At 39.8% G+C, this 18,632-nt stretch overlaps 2 protein-coding genes across 2 annotated transcripts in view; both read right to left on the reverse strand.

The window, feature by feature from the left end:
- LOC143658978 (very-long-chain 3-oxoacyl-CoA reductase-like) overlaps positions 1-18,632 on the reverse strand; it is a 71,825-nt gene that overhangs the window by 37,358 nt on the left and 15,835 nt on the right. The window lies entirely within an intron of this gene.
- Positions 5,392-6,944, reverse strand: LOC143660194 (uncharacterized). The gene is made up of 3 exons (XM_077133602.1): positions 6,933-6,944; positions 6,691-6,725; positions 5,392-6,508 (listed from the first exon to the last, which is right to left on the reverse strand). Exons 2-3 carry the CDS (start codon positions 6,723-6,725, stop codon positions 6,205-6,207), a joined length of 339 nt encoding a protein of 112 aa, XP_076989717.1. The 5' UTR covers positions 6,933-6,944; the 3' UTR covers positions 5,392-6,204.

An 18,632-nucleotide genomic window follows, 5' to 3' on the forward strand; every position in this document is an offset into this window, starting at 1 on the left:
TTTCTTATTGTCAACCTTGCTAAGGATCCATCAATTTTATTGATTTTCTCAAAAAACGAACTCCTGATTTTGTTGATTTTTTTTATTGTTTTCATGTTCTCAATTTCATTTATTTCTCCTCTAATCTTCGTTATTTCTTTCCTTTTGTTTGCTTTGGGGTTAATGTGCTGTTCTTTCTCTAGTTCTTCCAGGTGATCAGTTAATTCTTTGATATTTGCTCTTTCTTCTTTATTGTTATACACATTTAAGGCAACAAATTTCCCTCTTAAACGTTTTTTTTTTTTCTGGTGTGTCACATTCTGGCGGCTAGCAAAGTGGAACAATGCTGTAAGGTGTACTTATGAGCAAAGCCCATATCTAGGAATTTTTGTCTTTTCTGGTTTATGGCCTCACTAACACCTCATCCAATAGCTGGAGAATACAGAGTCTTTTCAAGTGCCTATGGCCCATTGGCCAAAATAGACCTTAATCTGGGTCATAAATCAGTTTCAGCATATTTCAGGGGGATGTAAACCATATGGTATTTATTCTGTAACCACTGTTGGATTCAATGAGAACACTATAATAGTAAGATAAGTAAAACATCTCTAATGTGTGGAAATTAAGCAAAATACTTCTCAATAACCCATGGGTAAAAGAAGAAATGAAAATGGAAATAAGCAGTCATTTTGAACTGAAGAGTAAAAGTAAAGCATAGTAAAAATTGTGGATGTGGCAAACTTTATGTTTACTAGGAGATGAATAGTCTTAATGTACATATTAGAAAAAATATTTAAAAATCAAATATCTAGAAGGGAAGAAAAGGAGAGCAAACCAAAAACCAAGTTAAAAATAGAAATCATATAAATAACAAAAGATTTCAATAAGTAGAAAACATACAATTTTAAAACCAACAAACTAAAAGTTGTTTACTTAAAAGATTAATTTAATCAAGAAATCCCTAACAAGATTAATGAAGGAGAAAAAAAGAGTGAGAAAAATCAACAATACCAGGAATAAACAATAAGACAACTGTATAAAACCTACAGGCATGAAAAGGGTAATAGGAGGATATTATATGACTTCTAAGAAGTTGGTGTAATAGAATAGACTGAGCTAATATCTGCTCCATGGAACAACTAGAGAAGTGACAGAAAGTTCCAGGGTCTGAGTGACTTGAGAGAGCGTCTACACGATACAGGGAGGTCCCGGATGAAAAAGCTGAGGCATTCCGATGCAGCAATCGGGAGTCAGGGGTCCACCAGACCAGCTGGACCCACAAGTGGCATATCTGCTGAGGGGCACAATGCCACACCCCAGCCCTGGGGTGGCCACCTTCAGCATTCACCAAGGCCAGAGGACCTGTTTGCAATTACACTGGGTGTCCAGCCAGCTCAGTCAGCTGCTGCAGTGAAAGAGAGGTGGGGAAGAAGAGAAGAGGAGGCCCAAGGCCACCATCTGCTGGCAATAAATAGGAAGTGTAGCCTGAAAAACTGCCTATCTGTATAGCTTCAAACAGATCCTAAAGTAGAGTTGCATCCCCTGCAAGAGGTCCAGGCCTTGGTTTGGGAGGCAATTACTGATGGACCAAGTGAAAAGAAGACCTTCACTGCCAGCACAAGCAAATACAAAACCTTAAATGACTGAAGGAAATCAACTTTCAAAATAACACTATGAAGATAATCAAAGGCCTCAAACCAACAGAAACTACAAAGCATATGAAGATGCAGGTAGATATGACCCAGCCAAATGACCAAATTAAAACACCAGAGGAGACACAGATCTTGGAATAACTAACTAAAGACATTCATATAACTTTCTTAAATAATTTCAGTGGGTTGGCTAATGACAAAGGAGATATCAAGAAGACACTAGAAGAACATAAAAAAGAATTTTCAAGAATAAGTAGAAAAATAGCAGATATGACAAAGATGAAAGATACTGCAGACCAAATTAAAAATATACTAGAGAAATACAACAGCTGATTTAAAGAGGCAGAGGAAAGATTAAGTGAACTAATGGACAGGACAATGGAATTTGAATGCACAAAAGAACAAATGGCACAACAGATGGAAAAACTTGAGTTGGATCTCAGGGAAATGTTGGATAACACAAAGCATGCAAACATAAGAATCATCAGTGTCCCAGAAGGATAACTGAAGAGTAAAGGGTTAGGAAGATTAGTTGAGGAGTTAAAAACCTTTCAACCCTTATAAATGACATAAATATGCTGATCAAAGAAGCACAACAAACCCAAATGGAATAAAAAGGGCCAAATAGGGCTAGTCCAAACACACATACTAATCAGTCTGTGAAATGTTGAAGAGAAGCAGAAAGTCCTGAAAGCAATAAAAGAGAAAAGACTCCCACATTGAAAAGAAACCATATAAGATTGACTTACGACTACATCAGGCACCATACAGGTGACAAAGCAGAGAGATAATATATTTAAGATCCTGAAAGAGAAAGTATTCCAGCCAAGAATTCTTTATGCAGCCAAGCTATACTTCAAAAGTGAGTGAGAGATTAAAATTTTCACAGACAAAGGTTGAGAGAATTTGCCAACAAGAGACTGACACTTTAAGAAATATTAAGGGAGTTCTGTTGGCTAAAAATTTTTTAAAAGTCAGGAGAGGGAGGTCTGGAGGAGAGGGTATAGAATTCAAGAGTACCAGTAGGGGTAACTTACAGGGCAAAAAGAGAAACAGGGAAATGAATACATAGATCTGACAAATAATAACCAAAGATAGAGCATCATACAACCCTCTGCTGCTGCTGCTACTGGGACTCGGTCTGCGCGCCAGCACCCCACTGCTGACAACTCTGCCACCTTGGAGGACGTGGATGAATGTAGCAACATAGAAGAATTCGCAGAGGGGTCCAACATTAATGCGAGCAAGAATCAGAGGATGACAGTACCATGTTTATTGGAGGCTTGAGATGGGATACAAGCAGGAAAGATCTGGCTGCATGTCTTGATTTGAAGAGGTTCTGGATTGCACAATTAAAACAGATCCAGTTACTGGAAGATCAAGAGGATCTGGATGTGTGCTCTTCAAAAATGTTTCTAGTGTTGAAAATGTTTTGGAACTTAAAGAACACAAACTGGATGGCAAGTTGATAGACTCCAAAAGGGCAAAAATTTCAAAAGGGAAAGAACCCCTGTGGTAGTTAGAGTCAGTTGTCAACTTGGCCAGGTGAAGGCACTTAGTTTTCTTGCTGCTGACATGAGCCAATGGTATGTGAACCTCATCTGTTGCTAATTACATCTGCAGTTGGCTAGGAGGCATGCCTACTGCAATGAATGATGTTTGACTTCATTTCATGGTGCTTAAATGAGAGAGCACAACATAGCACAGGCCAAGCAGCTCAGCATACCTTATCTCAGCGCTCACAGCTCTGCCCAGGCCTTTAGAGATTCAGAAAGAAATCTCCCCGGGGAAAGTTGTTGGAACCCAGAGGCCTGGAACGAAGGCCAGCAGAGACCATCCTGTGCCCTCCCACGTAAGAAAGAACCTCAGTTGAAAGTTAGCTGCCTTTCCTCTGAAGAACTAACAAAATAAATCCCCTTTTATTAAAAGCCAATCCATCTCTGCTGTGTCACATACCAGCAGCTAGCAAACTAGAACAACCCCCCAGAAAAATGTTTGCCTGTGGATTGAGTGCAGATACTTCTGAAGAGTACATAAAAGAATATTTTTGCAGCATTTGGAGAGATTAGAAAATATTGAACTTCCCATGGATACAAAAACAAATGAAGGAAGAGGGTATTATCTTATTACATAGACAAATGAAGAATCAGTAAAGAAATCATTAGAAATCCAATATCGTCATATTGTTCTGGGATGTGTGAAAACAGAAATTTTCACAACCCCAAAAGGTATATAGAGGCAGCAAGAGCAACAACAGAAAGGTGGAAGAGTTGCTGCAGCTACTGGATGGGGTGGTACTAGCGCTGGTGGATGAGGCCAGGGCCAAAACTGGAACCAAGGATTTAATAACTATTGTGATCAAATATAGGAAATTACAATAATGCCTATGGTGGTGGCCATGGGAGATATGATTATACTGGGAATAACTATGGGGACTATGGATATGGACAGGGATATGCAGATCACAGTGGCCAACAGAGCACAGATGGCAAGGCATGGCCAGGGGTGGCAATCACCAAACTGATTAGCAGCCATACTAACGGAAAACCTTGGAGAAAACAGGAGGAAATGCTAACATAAACCATCTTGTAGGCCGATGTTGAAGATTGTCCTTTTGTTGATGTAAGATGATTATTTGTAAAACACTTTCTAGTGTGCAAGACACAACTGTCCAACTGTATACAGTTGCTATTTAGATTTCTTTGTTTTACTTTGTCCTTTGCTATCTGTGTTATGATTTGGTGTGGATTTGTTTATACAAATTTTATTTGTATGATTTCATGTAAACCCTCAAATTAATACTACCTTATGTGAAAAAACAAAAACAAAGGATAAGATGGTAGATTCAATAAATGCCTTTACAATAAAACTTTGAATGTTAACAGATGAAACTCATAGGTGTAAAGAGATATCACTTTACACCTATAAGAATGGCTGTCTTTAAACTAATATGAAACTGCCCATGTTGGAAAGGATATGAAGAAATTGGAGAACTTATTCACAGCCAGTGAGATGAATAATAGTATGATGGAAGACACTTTGGCATTTCCTCAGAAAACTAAATATCAAGTTGCCCCATGACCTGTCAAGACCACTATTCGCTATGTGCCCAGAGGAGATGAAAGCAGTGACACAAGCAGAGATTGCACAGTGGTGTTCATAAAACATTATTCACAATTGCCAAAAGAGGGAAAAAACACAAGTGCCCATCCACAGACATATTGATGTGGTATGTGCATATGATGGATTATCATGCATCAGGAAGATGAAATGAGATCCTGAAACACATGATAATGGGGTGAAACTTGAGGACACAACACTGAGGGAAATAAGCCAGACATAAAAGGATAAATACTGTATGGTTTTTCTAGTATGACCTTGGTTTAGCTATACTCAGAGGCTTATAATGTGGAATACAGGAGAACTAGAGAAACAAAGACGCTAGAGATGGGTGAATGGTTAGCTAATGAGGTTGAACTCAAATGTAAGGGAATGGGTAAAAAGTGAAGACAGTTCATTAATGGGTTTATAAATAAAGTTGCATACTGAAGGTGAACATGATTGAAAGGGGATGAATAGAAACATGTATTCCTCCCATTAACACTACAAATATAAATAAATTCTAATATGAACTACTTCAAAGTCCTGCATTTTGTAGAGAGCCAATAATAGAAGTGAATGGGGAAAAACTACAATTGCATGCTGTTACAATTGCATGCTATGGTCTATATGTAACTGGAAGACATCAACAGTAGCACAGCAATACCAGCAATAAATAACTGAGGGGGTGGGGAAGAAGGATAAGAGTTAAGGGGAGGTTTGGATTTCCTATTTGATAAGGGTGGATTTATCAGTTATTTTTCTCTTTGAAGCAATGAAAATTGTCTAAAATTAAGTGGTGATGATTGTATAACTAAGTGAGGATAATGTGAGACATGGATTGTTGACTTTGGACCTATTCCATGATGCCAAATGGTTGGAGGTGGCTGGAGCCAGAAACAAAAGACAAATAATTGCACACTCTCTTTTAGAAAAAACTTATAAGAAAATTGTGGCCTAAATTCTAAGCTCTTATAGCAGTCACATTTAGTCTGGAGCTAAAATTGATATTCTTAGATTCTGAAATGCTGTACTACATATGTACAACCTGATAGGTTACCTGTGTGACACCTAACAGTAAGAATTGGAGTTCTGCAGCTATGAGAGTCAGCATTGCTACACACAACAACTTAAAGAAACTAAAAATGAGATAGTGCTTAATTAGAGATAAAAAAAATGGAATTATTAAGATTTACCACTGGGGAAAACCCTGATTCTGTCTCAAACATTAGTGGCTCCCAAGTCAATAGGTCAAGCCCTTGCTCATGACACTTACTCTTATGAAACTTATTTCTGTAGTGTTAAAACTAAGCCTACTTATAGATATGCCTGAATCACTTCCATAAAACCTCTTTTGTTCCTCAGATGTGGCCTCTCCCTAAGCCTAACACTGCAAGGCAAATCATTAGCTTTCCACTTACATGGGACATGACATCCAGGGATGAGAGTCTCTCTGACAACATGGGACATAACTTTATAAAGAATAAAAAGGTCTGGTGGCAAGAATAAAAAAAAATTCTGGCTTCCCCCTGCACAGTCGGCGTGACTTAGGAATGGCCCCAGACCCAGGTGGCACATGGCTCCTCCTTGGGCCTTTCCCGCCATAACCTGTGATGCCAGAGGAAAGTGCGGATGGCCAGACTTCGGGAGCCGCGGCCCAGCCCAGGACTTGGGTCTGTGGGGTCTGGGTGGGTACCTTGGTGGCTCCGTAGGCGGCGAAGAAGGGTCTGGGGCCGTTTTCAGCCTCGGAGGAGATGTTGATGACGACGCCCCTGCCCCTGCAGGAGGAAGCGCGTGGGTGGGAGGACACGGTCCTGGTGACGCCCCCACCAAATCTGAGATGCTCAGAGGGACAGGGATGAGCTGGAAACCTGGGTGGGGCAGCTGGGGAATGGAAAGGCCTGGAGGTGGACGGGGGTGGGTGGAGGGCCCAGCCAGGAGAGAGGGAGGCTGTGCTCACCTGGTGACCATCTGGGGCAGGATGATGCGGGTCATCTGGAGAGAAGCGTAGTGAGCGGGTTCGTTCCTTTCCCATCCTCTTACCTGCTCCCAGGGACCCCCACCCCCGGCTTTCCCTCAGGGCACATCCCCGGACACCCCCTCCGTGCCAGGCCCAGTGCAGGGGCTGGGGGTGGGGCCGGGACCACCCCCGTGCTGGGAGCTCCGCGGACCCCAGGCGCTGCACTCCGAGCACGGCCTCACCTGGACCACCGACAGCACATTGCAGTTCACAGTATCCAGATTTTGGGGAGGGAAACGCAGCCTGTCACCCCCACCCTCTCCATCCTGCCACAACTCCCATGCTCTTTTTCTTTTTTAATTTTTTATTGTGTAGTATAACATATGTACAAAGCAAAGAATAAAAGAGCAATAGTTCTCAAAGCACTCTTCAACAAGTAGTTAGAGGATATATTTAAAATTCTGAAAGAGAAAAAATTCCAGCCAAGAACTCTGTACCCAGCCAAATTGTCCTTCAAAGCTGAGGGAGAGATTAAAATTTTCAGACAAACAAACCCTGAAGGAATTTGTCAACAAGAGACTGGTCCTACAAGAAATACTAAATGGAGTTCTGCCAGTTGAAAAAAAAAGGCAGGAGAGGGAGGTCTGGAGAAGGGCACAGAATTGAAAAGTACCAGTGAGAGTAACTTAAAGGATAAAAAGAGAGAGGGAAAACAATACATAGATCTGACACATAAAATAAAAAAGATAAGATGGTGGATTCAAGAAATGCCTTTTCAGTAATCATTTTGAACTCCCACACTCTTTTATTACTTAGATTCCTTTTTGTTATGATCAGATATCTGTTGCATAAAATGACCATTTCGGTTATTTTTAAGATTGCAATTGGGGGGCATTAAGGGTATTCACAATGCACTGAAGTCACCTATGTCCACGTGGGAACATTTTCATCATCCCAGAGACTCTGTATCCATTAAGCATGAACTCCCTGTTCTCTCTTCCTTCCAGCTCCTGGTAACCTCTAGCCTACTTTCTGTCTTTATGAAATTACTTATGCCAAGTATTTCATATACTGGGAATTCATACAGTGTTTGTCTTTTTGTGTCTGGATCATTTCCCTCAGCATACATTTTCAATATTCCACTGCATGGTAGGTCACATTTTGTTTGTTCATTCATCTGTTGATTGGACATTTGGGTTGTCTCCCCCTTCTGTTGAGAATGCTGCTACCATGAACATGGGTGTACAAGTAGCTGTTTGAGTCCCTGCTTTCCATACCTAGGAGGGGACTTGCTGGGTGATATGGTAATTTCCGAGGAACCCCCAATGTTTTCCACAGTGGCTGCATCATTTTAATATTTCAGCAGCAATTCACTGTTTCTCCACATCGTCACCAACACTTATTTGCCTTGTTTTTTTTTAATAGTAGCTCTCTAATGGGTATGAAGTTGTTTGATATGCATTCCCCCAATAACTGATGATGTTGAGCATCTTTTTATGTGCTTATTGGCCATGTGTTTATCTTCTTTGGAAAAATGTTAACTTGAGACTTTTGTCTATTTTTAAATAGGGTCATTTGACTTCCAGTGCTTTTTCATACGGAACACATTTTTGAGAAATAGCACCGACACTAGAATTTAAAATGCACACACACTTTGACCCAGAAACCCTGCTTCTAGGAACGTCTTCCTCTCTGCAATTCACACGCAGGCGGCAAATGAAAATGTCCAAAGATGTTCATTGCGACACCTAGTGGTGGTCACAAGTAACAGGCGGCACCTGATTACCACTCAGTAGAGGGTGGCTGAATGCAGTGTGGTGGGTGCGTGGGTCATGGTGCAACAAGTAAAAAAAAGAGATCAGCTGTTTTTATCTTCAGGGAATGATACAAGATAGAGTGCTCTTTGAAGGAGGCAAAGTGCAGAACAGTGTGCCGCCATTTGGATAAAAAAAATACACTCATGATTTTCCATGTATATATATGTATACTGTGGGAAAAAAGACACATACATTTTAAATTGGAGATCATTTTTGGGGAGTAGGATTGGAGAAAGAGGGGACATTTTCACCTATTTCATAAATTGCTCCCTCTGGATTTTTCTGCAGTATCTGTAAACATCCTCTGAAAATAAAGCACACACAGACCATCGCGGTTTCCTTAAGATGCAGACATCCCAGATGTCCATCAACAGATGAATGGATAAACAAAAAGGGGCATATACATACGATGGGATATTATTCAGCAGTAAGAAGGAGTGAGTCCTGAAGCACAGGACAACATAGATGATCATTGAAGATATCATGTTAAGTGAAATAAGACAGCCATAAAAGGACAAATGTTGTATGATCTCACTGAAATGAACTAATTGTAATATGCAAGCTTGTAGCCATAAAATATAGAATATAAGTTAACAGAATATAGAATGAGGTTAAAGAATGGGGAGCAGTTCCTTAATATGTGTAGAATATCTAATTAGGGTGAACTTAAACTTTTGGAAATGGACAAAGGTTGTTGTATTATTGTGAGAATAGTTAACGGTGCTGAATGGCATGTGAATGTGGTGGAAAAGGGACATTTAGAGTCATGTAGATCACCAAAAGGAAGGTTCAAGGTTAAAACATGGGAACGGATAACAGTGAATCTTGTAGTGGACAATGTCTGTGATTAATTGTATGCATATAAAAATGTTCTTTCATGAACTAAAGGAAATGTATGATGCTGTTACAAGGAGTAAATAATAAAGGGTTCTACGGGGAAAATGTACCTATTGCAAACTATGGACTCTAGTTAATAGTAATATCTAACTATTCTTTCACCAAGAGTAACAAATATACCACAGCAATACTATGGGTAAATAGCAAATAGAGATAAGAGGTATGGGTGGATTTGGGTTTTCTTTTAATTTCTTTTCTGGAATAATGAAAATGTTCTAAATTAGATCATGGGGATGTATGCACAACTCTGTGATGATACTGTGAGCCAGTGAATAAATACATCAGAGGATTGTATCGCTCAATAAAATTCAGTTAAAGAAAATTATATGATAATATTTTAAGATGTTTCCCCTATTGCAAGCTGTGGAGAATCATAGATTTGTGAGTGGTTTGAATGGACTTTTAAAAGAATATCATTATCAAAATGGTAGGCTTGGAGCTGACAACTGCTATCAAATGCCTGACATTTGAAAATAAATTCACAACACACAGAGGTTCAAAAAAAAGTATAACATACACAAACCGAAGAGTACAAATCTTTAGGGTACAAAGTGAACACATATGTTGAACCTCTCCTGTATTAGAACTAAAATAGTGACAGTCTCCCAGATAAAATAATGCTCATCACCCTTGTCTCCTCCCCAGAGTTCACCACTGTCCTGACCACTGCCCCCTCTAGAATAGTTTATCTGGTTTTGAACCCCATGCATGTGGAATTATTCAACATGTTCTCTCTCATCTCTGCCTTCTTTTGCCTAATGTGCTCATGAGATCCACCCACATTTTGTAGAGCAGAAGCTCATTCACATTCACTGTTAGAATACTCCATTGTAACATGACTACAGCAGGCTTTATTTATCCTACCAAGTATTGATCGACATTTACGTTGTGTCCAGTTTGGGGCTATTACAAATAAGTTATGTAGGAACTAGCATGTGACTTTTGGAACACGTGTGTACTCACATATAATCAGGAGTGAAATGGATGCATATTTCCGATCTCAGAAGATACTCCAAATGATGTTCCAAAATTGTCTAGATTTATCTGCCCACACCTTTGCCGACACTTGGCATTGTCAGAACGTGTTTGTTAGCCATGTTAGTGGAATGGCTGGAATAAGGCTGTGGTGTTGTGAGGTACAATTTTTGGTCTATATCATGGGGCTCGGGTAGCGAATGATTTTGTTCAGGGTGTTTGCATTTATGTTCCTGAAGAACAGATCACTTTAACCCACACAAGAGTTGGGGTCATTCAAAAATGGACTCAGTTCTGAAGAATTCTAGTTTATTTCCATTTTACCTTAACTCTCGGATCACGGTTCAGGGTCTCAATCAAAAGCCTGGGGTGGGGAGGGGTGATGGGTTTCAAGACTTTGAACTACATTATTTCAAGACTATGAAATACATTATGTGTTGTCCAGAATCAAGCGTATGTTGAAAGCGCCGCTTAAATTCTTAAACTCTTCACTACCTTAATGGTAAACACAGCTCCAAATGTCTTGGATGCTCTCCTCTCTCAAGTCTTTATGCTACAATTCCTCACTGCCGTGGTAATTTTATGATGCTTTCAAATAGTAATTTATCCCGCTTTGCTGGGGGTTCTCAGAGGCAAGGTTAGTCTAAACCAGCAACTTCCTCTAATACTAGAAGTGGAATGAACAATTGGCCTCTGTTTGAATTTTATACAGTGAGCATATGCAGTACTTTAAAAATCATCGTCATTTTCTGTTTTGTTTATATCTAATAATGACAGCTGACATTTATCAAGCACAGCACGCAGGTTTAGTGGTATTATTTCATTTCTCTAAATCATTCCATTCTACTCTCACAACAACCCTATGATGCCAGTAAAACTATTCATTCCCATTTTATGGATAGGAAACTGAGTTCCAGAGACATGAAGTATTTACCCTAAGTCATTCATACTTGATAGAAAAGCAGAGCTGAAAATTTTCCTTTCCCTGTATCCTTTATCAGGAAGCTACTGGAGGAAATGCTCCGATAAAATGAAGGAGTAAACCAGAAATTGTTGTGACATATGATAGAGGAAACAGGGGCTTTCTAGGGTGATGGTGAAAGGAGGTCCCAAGATGCCCAGCACTAGAGTTCAGTAAAGAAATAAACAAGACAGAAGGCTCTTGGAGAGATGTCTTAAAAAAAATAATATTTGTTTGGATATTTGATTTGAATGTGTTTTTTTCTTTTAAATATACATATATATATATTTGGGTTACATTTTTGAGTTGAAGTAGCACTAAGTACAGAGAAACCTAAGCAGATGAAAAGTCAAGACAATTATTAACTACAAGGAGAGTAGACATTGTTCAAGACAGGGAAAGTAATCTCAGCCCACGACATGGCTCAGCTGTGGACAGTGTTTTCATATTCCTGGTAATGTGACTTTGTAGCTCTATCTATGAAATACGCTGTGGGATGTGAGGCTTGGAGGGTGTGGGCTTGTGGGGGCAGCAGAGGTCTATGTCAAACTGAAATAGTCACTAGACAATGGCTAAAACTGAAAAAATCAAGATGTACCCTAAGAATATTTTACTTAAAGGCATGATGTTGTATTTGTTTACAAGTTGATAGTGGTAGCCTCTAGGGCAGTGATTCTTAACCTAGTGGACAGTTGCCAATGTCTGGAGACATTCACGGTTGTCACAACTGTAGAGGGGGATGCTGTTGGCATCAAGTGGGCAGAGGACAGGGGTGCTGCCCACCATCCTGCAATGCACAGAACAGCCTCCCACAAGGAGTTATCTAGCCCAGTTGTCAGTACTGCTGACGTTTGAGTAAACATTTGAGGGAGTGGAAAATGGGATTGGGACATATCATTTTCTTTAACAAGCCCTGTAGAACTATTTGATTCTGCATACCTAACTAGGATAAAAGTGAAAAGTAAAGGAAATAGTATTGAATATAAGGAGAGAGATTGGCAGCTGAAACTGATGTGTGAGTGTCACATCCCATCAGAAGTGTGAGCATGTGTGTGGAGGTGATTAAGGGAAGAGAAGCTGTGGGTTCAAGAGGGTCCCAAATAGAAACTTACAAATTCACAGCCTGGGAGGCAGGCCCTGGTTTTCCCAGGTGGTAACTCCTTGGAGTGAGCATTAGGGAATACAAAGGGCAGAACCAGAGCCAGCCTGGACAGTATGTGGGTTGGTCACTGCAGAAGAGCGAGAGCTCCACTGAAGGTGCCTCATTCACCTGGAAGGCAGCACAGGTTTGTAGCTTTTAAACCAATGTCCCACATGACATGCAGGGTGTGGGTCTCCCTGGTGATGTGGGACATGACTCTCAGGGATGAGCCTGACCCTGGCACCGTGTGATCCACAATGCCTTCCTGACCAAAATGAGGAAAAGAAATGTAGCAAAATAAGGTAACAGTGACTAAGAGTGTTCAGGTCCAGCCAAGAAGTTATTCTGCAAGCTACTCTTATGCAAGCAGCTAGATACTGCTAATTACCATAGTTTGCCAAACTCCAAATAACACCAATCCTGTTAACCCTAAGGAACACCCAAGGTTCTATCAGAGATCCTATGAAAGTTGCACACTAAGTTTAGTTTTCAGAAACCTAAAACCTTCAGATGGTTCCTAGCCAGATAAGTCTTGAAACACAAAGGGGCCAGTATCACCAGGAATATCAACCAGTTCTATCCCCTATTGTTGGCCCACCTTTTCTACATGAGGACTGTTAGAATGGGCATAACCCAAATATCCCTAAGCTTGAGAGCAGGATCCAAGGAGAAGGAGGAGTTACAACAGAGAAGTTGGGATTTAACAAATGAGTATGATTGCTAAATCACTATATTGATAGTTCCTTTTAGTCGCCTGGGTCCTAGAGCAGCTAGAAGGAAAAACTTAAAACAGTGGACTGTAACCCGTTCCCAACTTTGAAATCTGTGCTATAACTACTTGTTAAAATGTACTTTGAAATTTATTGCTTTTTTGAATATATGTTATATTTCACAGTAAAAAAACAGGTAAACAAATAAGCAAATTCCCCAGCAGAAGACGGAGTACTTCATTCAAAGGCAGTGTGTTATGCTGGATCGCACAGAATACAGTAGGGTTGGTGGACGCAAAGCCGAGCCAGCTACAGGGATTCATTCATGCATTCACAGGTTCACTAATTCAACATATATTTACTGCACTCTGACTGTGTGCTGCACAGTGCCGTGGATATGCAGGTGAACAAAAGAGGACACGGAACCCGCCCTGGTGGAGCATGTGTTCTGGAGAAAAAGTACGCCAGGCAGAGGGAAGGGCAAAGACCCTGCTGGCTCCTCAGAGGGCAGCACGGAGGTCAAGGGCACTGGTGAAATGCAGGATGTCTGTAAGCTCAGAGGGATACCCTGGACTAGAGAAGGCTGCGGATGCCTCAGGAAAGCCTTCAGCTTTTATTTTCTGTGATGTAAGGATCCATTTGTTCAAGGATTCATTCGTTCATTCAGACATTCATTCAAAATGTGCTGAGCACCCACTGGTCTTTGCTGGGTGATGCTGGGGACACAGGGTGACCGTGAGACTCCCTCCCCTTCCCTCTCCCAGGTCCCCATTCTGGCTTCCTGCCTGCACCCTGGTCCCAGTCTTGCCCCCTCTCATCCTTCCTCCACTCAGCAGCCAGAAGGGTCTTTCCAAAGCACAAACCTGCCCTGCCTCTCTGTTACTTAGGACCTGCCTTGGCTCCCCAGGGCCCTTGGGACAAAGCCACACTCCACACCTCAGCCCACATGGCCCTACATGGCTGACCCCTGCCTGGGTCTCCTGTCAACGTCCCTCTAAGCAATTTCAGGCACGGCAGTTTTTTGAGCCTCTACAAACACCTTTTGGATTCCTCTGCCTCTGGGCCTCTGCATACGTCCCCTCTTCTGCCTCAAATGCCCTTCCATTGACACAGAGGAGCAAGTAAATATTTGTGGAATGGATGACATTAACTGGGGAACGATCAGTATTGGGGTGGGTGCGTGTCTGTCCTCTCAACTTGCATGTCCGAAGGTTTCGTGTTCTGTGGGACCTAGTGTTCATTGGCTTTAGAGGGAGGTTGAGGCCAAACTTCTCAACGGCCCCATGCATCTGAGAGGCTGATGCTGATGCTGTATGTGTGTGTGTGTGTGTGTGTGTGTGTGTGTGCGCGCGCGTGCTCCCAGGACATACCTTCCTTCAGCAAACAGGTCCCAGCATCTGATCTGAATAGGACTAAGGTGTATCAGAACACTGGCTAAAGGATTATATTGTCCATATTTTAAACTTCAACTTCTGTGTGAGACTAAGTGGAGAGATGTTTACTTGGTGCAAAATTTATATTTTGGGTAGTGCATTTTCTTGTCACCCCTTTCCCAACTTCCCTGCCTGTTGATTTTTAGTTTTTGTATAATGCTTTCAGTGGAAGTATATTACAATATTACTGTTGATTATAAACCCTAGCTTACATTGATTGGACTTTTTCCCATATAGCATCTATCTTCAACACCCTGTAATACTGACATTCCTTTGTTCTTCTTCATGCAGAACCATTTTTTAATTTGTACATTTAATTGTGATCATTGTAAGCTCTAGGCAGTCCTAAATTATACCATCTCAGTCTTTACCTTCTACCTTTCCTTCTGGTTTCATATGTGCCCCCAGCACTTCTTACTCTATAATACTCATATTTTGCTTCACTACAATCAGGTAGTATTGTGCTATGCAGTTATGAATTTTTACAATAAGGCCTGTTGCACAATCTGTATTCCTTCAGCACCAATTACCCAGTCTCTACACTGATTCTATCTCCTAATAACCTGTGTTCTTAACTTAAATTCTCCAAGTTCACTCATTAATGTTAGTTGATATCAGTGAGATTATACAATACTTGTCCTTTTCCTTCTGTCTCATTTCAGTCAGCATAATATCCTCAAGATCCATCATGTTGTTACATGCTTCATGACTTTATTCTGTCTTATAGCTGTGTAATATTCCATTATATGTATATGATACAGATTGTGTAGCCACTCCTACATTGATGGACATTTGGGCTGTTTCTATCTCTTGATAATTGTGAATAATACTGCTATAAATATTGGTGTGCAAATCTCAGTTTGTGTCCTTGACCTCATGTCCTCTGAATAGATTTCTAGCAATGATATTGCTGGATCATATTGTAATTCTATACTTAGTTTCCTGAGGAACTGCTGAAGTGCCTTCTACAGTGGTTGTATCATTTTACATTTCCACCAACATTGGATAAGCTTCCGTCTTCACATCTTCTCTAGGACTTGTTTCCTGTTCTTTTGATAATGGCCATTCTAGTGGGCATGGGATGATATCTCATTGTGGTTTTGATGTGCATTTCCCTAATAGACAGTGAAGTTGAGCCTCTTTTCATCTGCCTTTTAGCCATTTTATTTCCTCTTTTGAGAGGTGTCTGTTCATGTCTTTCACCCACTTTTTAATTTGGTTGCTTGTCTTTTTGTTGCTGAGTTGAAGAATATCTTTATATATTCTGGATACTAAACCCTTATGTGATATGTTTCCAAATATGGTCTCCCATTGCATAGGCTACCTTTTAACTTTCTTGACAAAGTTCTTGGATGCATAAAAGTCTTTAATTTTGAGGAGTTCCCATTTATCTATTTCTTTCCTTAGTACTTTTGCTTTGGGTGTAAGATCTAGGAAACTGCCTTCTATTACAAGTTTTATAAGCTATTTCCCTACATTTTCTACTAAACTTACTGTGGTCTTAGTTCTAAAGTTTAGGTCTTTGATCCATTTTGAGTTCATTTTTGTATAAGATGTGAGATATGGCTCCTCTCTCATTCTTTTGCATATAGATATCCAGTTCTCCAAACACTATGTATTGGAGATGCTGCTCTGTCCCAAGTGAGTTGGTTTGACTGCCTTATCAAAGATCAGTTGTCCATAAATGGAGGGTCTATATCTGAACACTCTATTTGATTCCATTGCTCTGTATATCTATGTTTATGCCAGTACCATGCTGTTTTGACCACTGTAACATCATAATGTGCTTTCAAATCAGGTAGTGTGAGACCTCCCACTTCATTTTTCTTTCTCAAAATATTTTTAGCTATTTGAGCCACACTTCCCTTCCAAATAAATTTGGTTATTGGTTTTTCTATTTCTGCAAAGTGAGTTTTGGGGATTTTAGTTGATATTGCATTGAATGTACAAATCAATTTGGGTAGAATTGACATCTTAATGATATTTAGCCCTCCAATCCATGTACCCAGTATGTCCTTCCATTTATTTAGGTCCTCCATGATTTCCTTTAGCATTTTATTGTAGTTTTCTGTGTATAGGTCTTTTGTATCCTTAGATAAATTTATTCCTATATCTTTTATTCTCATGGTTGCAAGTGTAAATGGAATTTTTTCTTGATTTCTGTCTCATATCACTCATTGCTAGTATACAGAAACACTACTGATTTTGGTTTGCTGATCTTGTACCCTGCCATTTTGCTGTACTCGCTTATTAGCTCTAGTAGTTTAGTGTCAATTTTGGGGGGACTTTTTTTTACATGGACAGGCACTGGGAGTGGAACTCAGGTCTCCAGCATGGTGGGGAAGAACCCTGTCACTGAGCTACCATCGCCCACCCAATTTTGGGGGGATTTTCAAAATAGAGTATCATATCATCTGCAAAGAGTAAGAGTTTTACTTCTGCTTTTCCAATTTTTGGATGCCTTTCCTTTCTTTTTCTTGTCTAATTGCTCTGGCTAGAACTTCCAGCACAATGCTAAATAACAATGGTGACAGTGCACACCCTTGTCTTGTTCCTGATCTTAGGGGGAAAGTCTTTCTCCATTGAGTATGATGCTAGCTATAGGTTTTTCATATATCCCATTTATCATGTTGAGGAAGTTCCCTTCTGTTTCTATCCTTTGAAGTGTTTTTATCAAGAAAGGATGTTGAATTTTGTCAAATGCCTTTTTGTCATCAATTGAGATGATAATGTGGCTTTTCTACTTTAATTTTGTGTATTACATTAATAGAATTTCTTATTTTGAAACTTCCTTGCATACCTGGAATAAATGCTACCTTGTCATGGTATGTAATTCATTGAATGTGCTGCTAGATTTGAGTTGCAATTATTTTTCATTATATTCATTAGACCAATTGGTCTGTAATTTTATTTTCTTGTAGTATCTTTGTCTGGCTTTGGTATTCGGGTGATGTTGTCTTCATGGAATGAGTTAGGTAGCCTTCCCTTTTCTTCAATACTTTTAAGAGTTTGAGCAGGATTGGTATTATTCTTTCTTGAATATTTGGTAGAACTCACATGTGAAGCCATCTGGTCTTGGATTTTCTTTTGGGGTGATTCTTGAGGACTCATTATTTGTGATTGGTTTGTTAAGTTCCTCTATTTCTTCCCTACTCGATGTTGGTTGTTCATGCCTCTCTAAGAAGTCATTCATTTCATTTATGTTGTCTAGTTTATTAGCAAATAGTTGCTTATAGAATCCTGTCATTACCTCCTTTATTTCTATGGGGTGAGTGGTTATGTCTTCTCTTCCACTTCTGATTTTATTTGCATCCTCTCTCTTCTTATGGTCAACTTTGCTAAGGGTCCATCACTGTTATTGATTTTCTCAAAGAAATTCTGGTTTTGCTGATTTTCTCCAGTGTTTTCATGTTCTCAATTTCATTTATTTCTTCTTTAATCTTCATTATGTCTTTCCTTTTGTTTGCTTTGGTGTTAGTTTGCTGTTTTTTTCCTAGTTCTCCCATGTGAACAGTTAATTCCTTGAGTTTTGCTCTTTCTTCTTTTTTGATATAGGCATTTAAGGTAATAAATTTCCCGCTTAGCCTTTCTAGTTCTGGTGTATCACATTCTAGAAGCTATCAAAGTAGAACAATGCTTTAAGTGCACTTATGAGCAGAGACTTTATCTAGAAATTCATTTCTTTTCTGGTTTGTGGCCTCACAAACATCACATGCAGAATACACATTCTTTTCAAATGCACCTGGCCCATTGGCCAAAATAGACCATACTCTGGGTCATAAATCAGTCTCAACAAATTTCAAGAGGATATAAACCATATGGTATATTTTCCGTAACCACTGTTAAATTCAATGAGAGCACAATTATAGTAAGATAAGTAAAGCATCTCTATGTGGTTGGAAATTAAGCAAAATACTTCTAAATAATGCATGGGTCAAAGAAGAGATTGAAATGGACATAAGAAGTCATTTAAAACTGAAAAGAGTAAAAGTAAAACAGTAAAAATTG

The sequence above is a fragment of the Tamandua tetradactyla genome, chromosome 16 (assembly GCF_023851605.1).
Source record: "Tamandua tetradactyla isolate mTamTet1 chromosome 16, mTamTet1.pri, whole genome shotgun sequence".
In the NCBI taxonomy this organism is placed as follows: domain Eukaryota; kingdom Metazoa; phylum Chordata; class Mammalia; order Pilosa; family Myrmecophagidae; genus Tamandua; species Tamandua tetradactyla.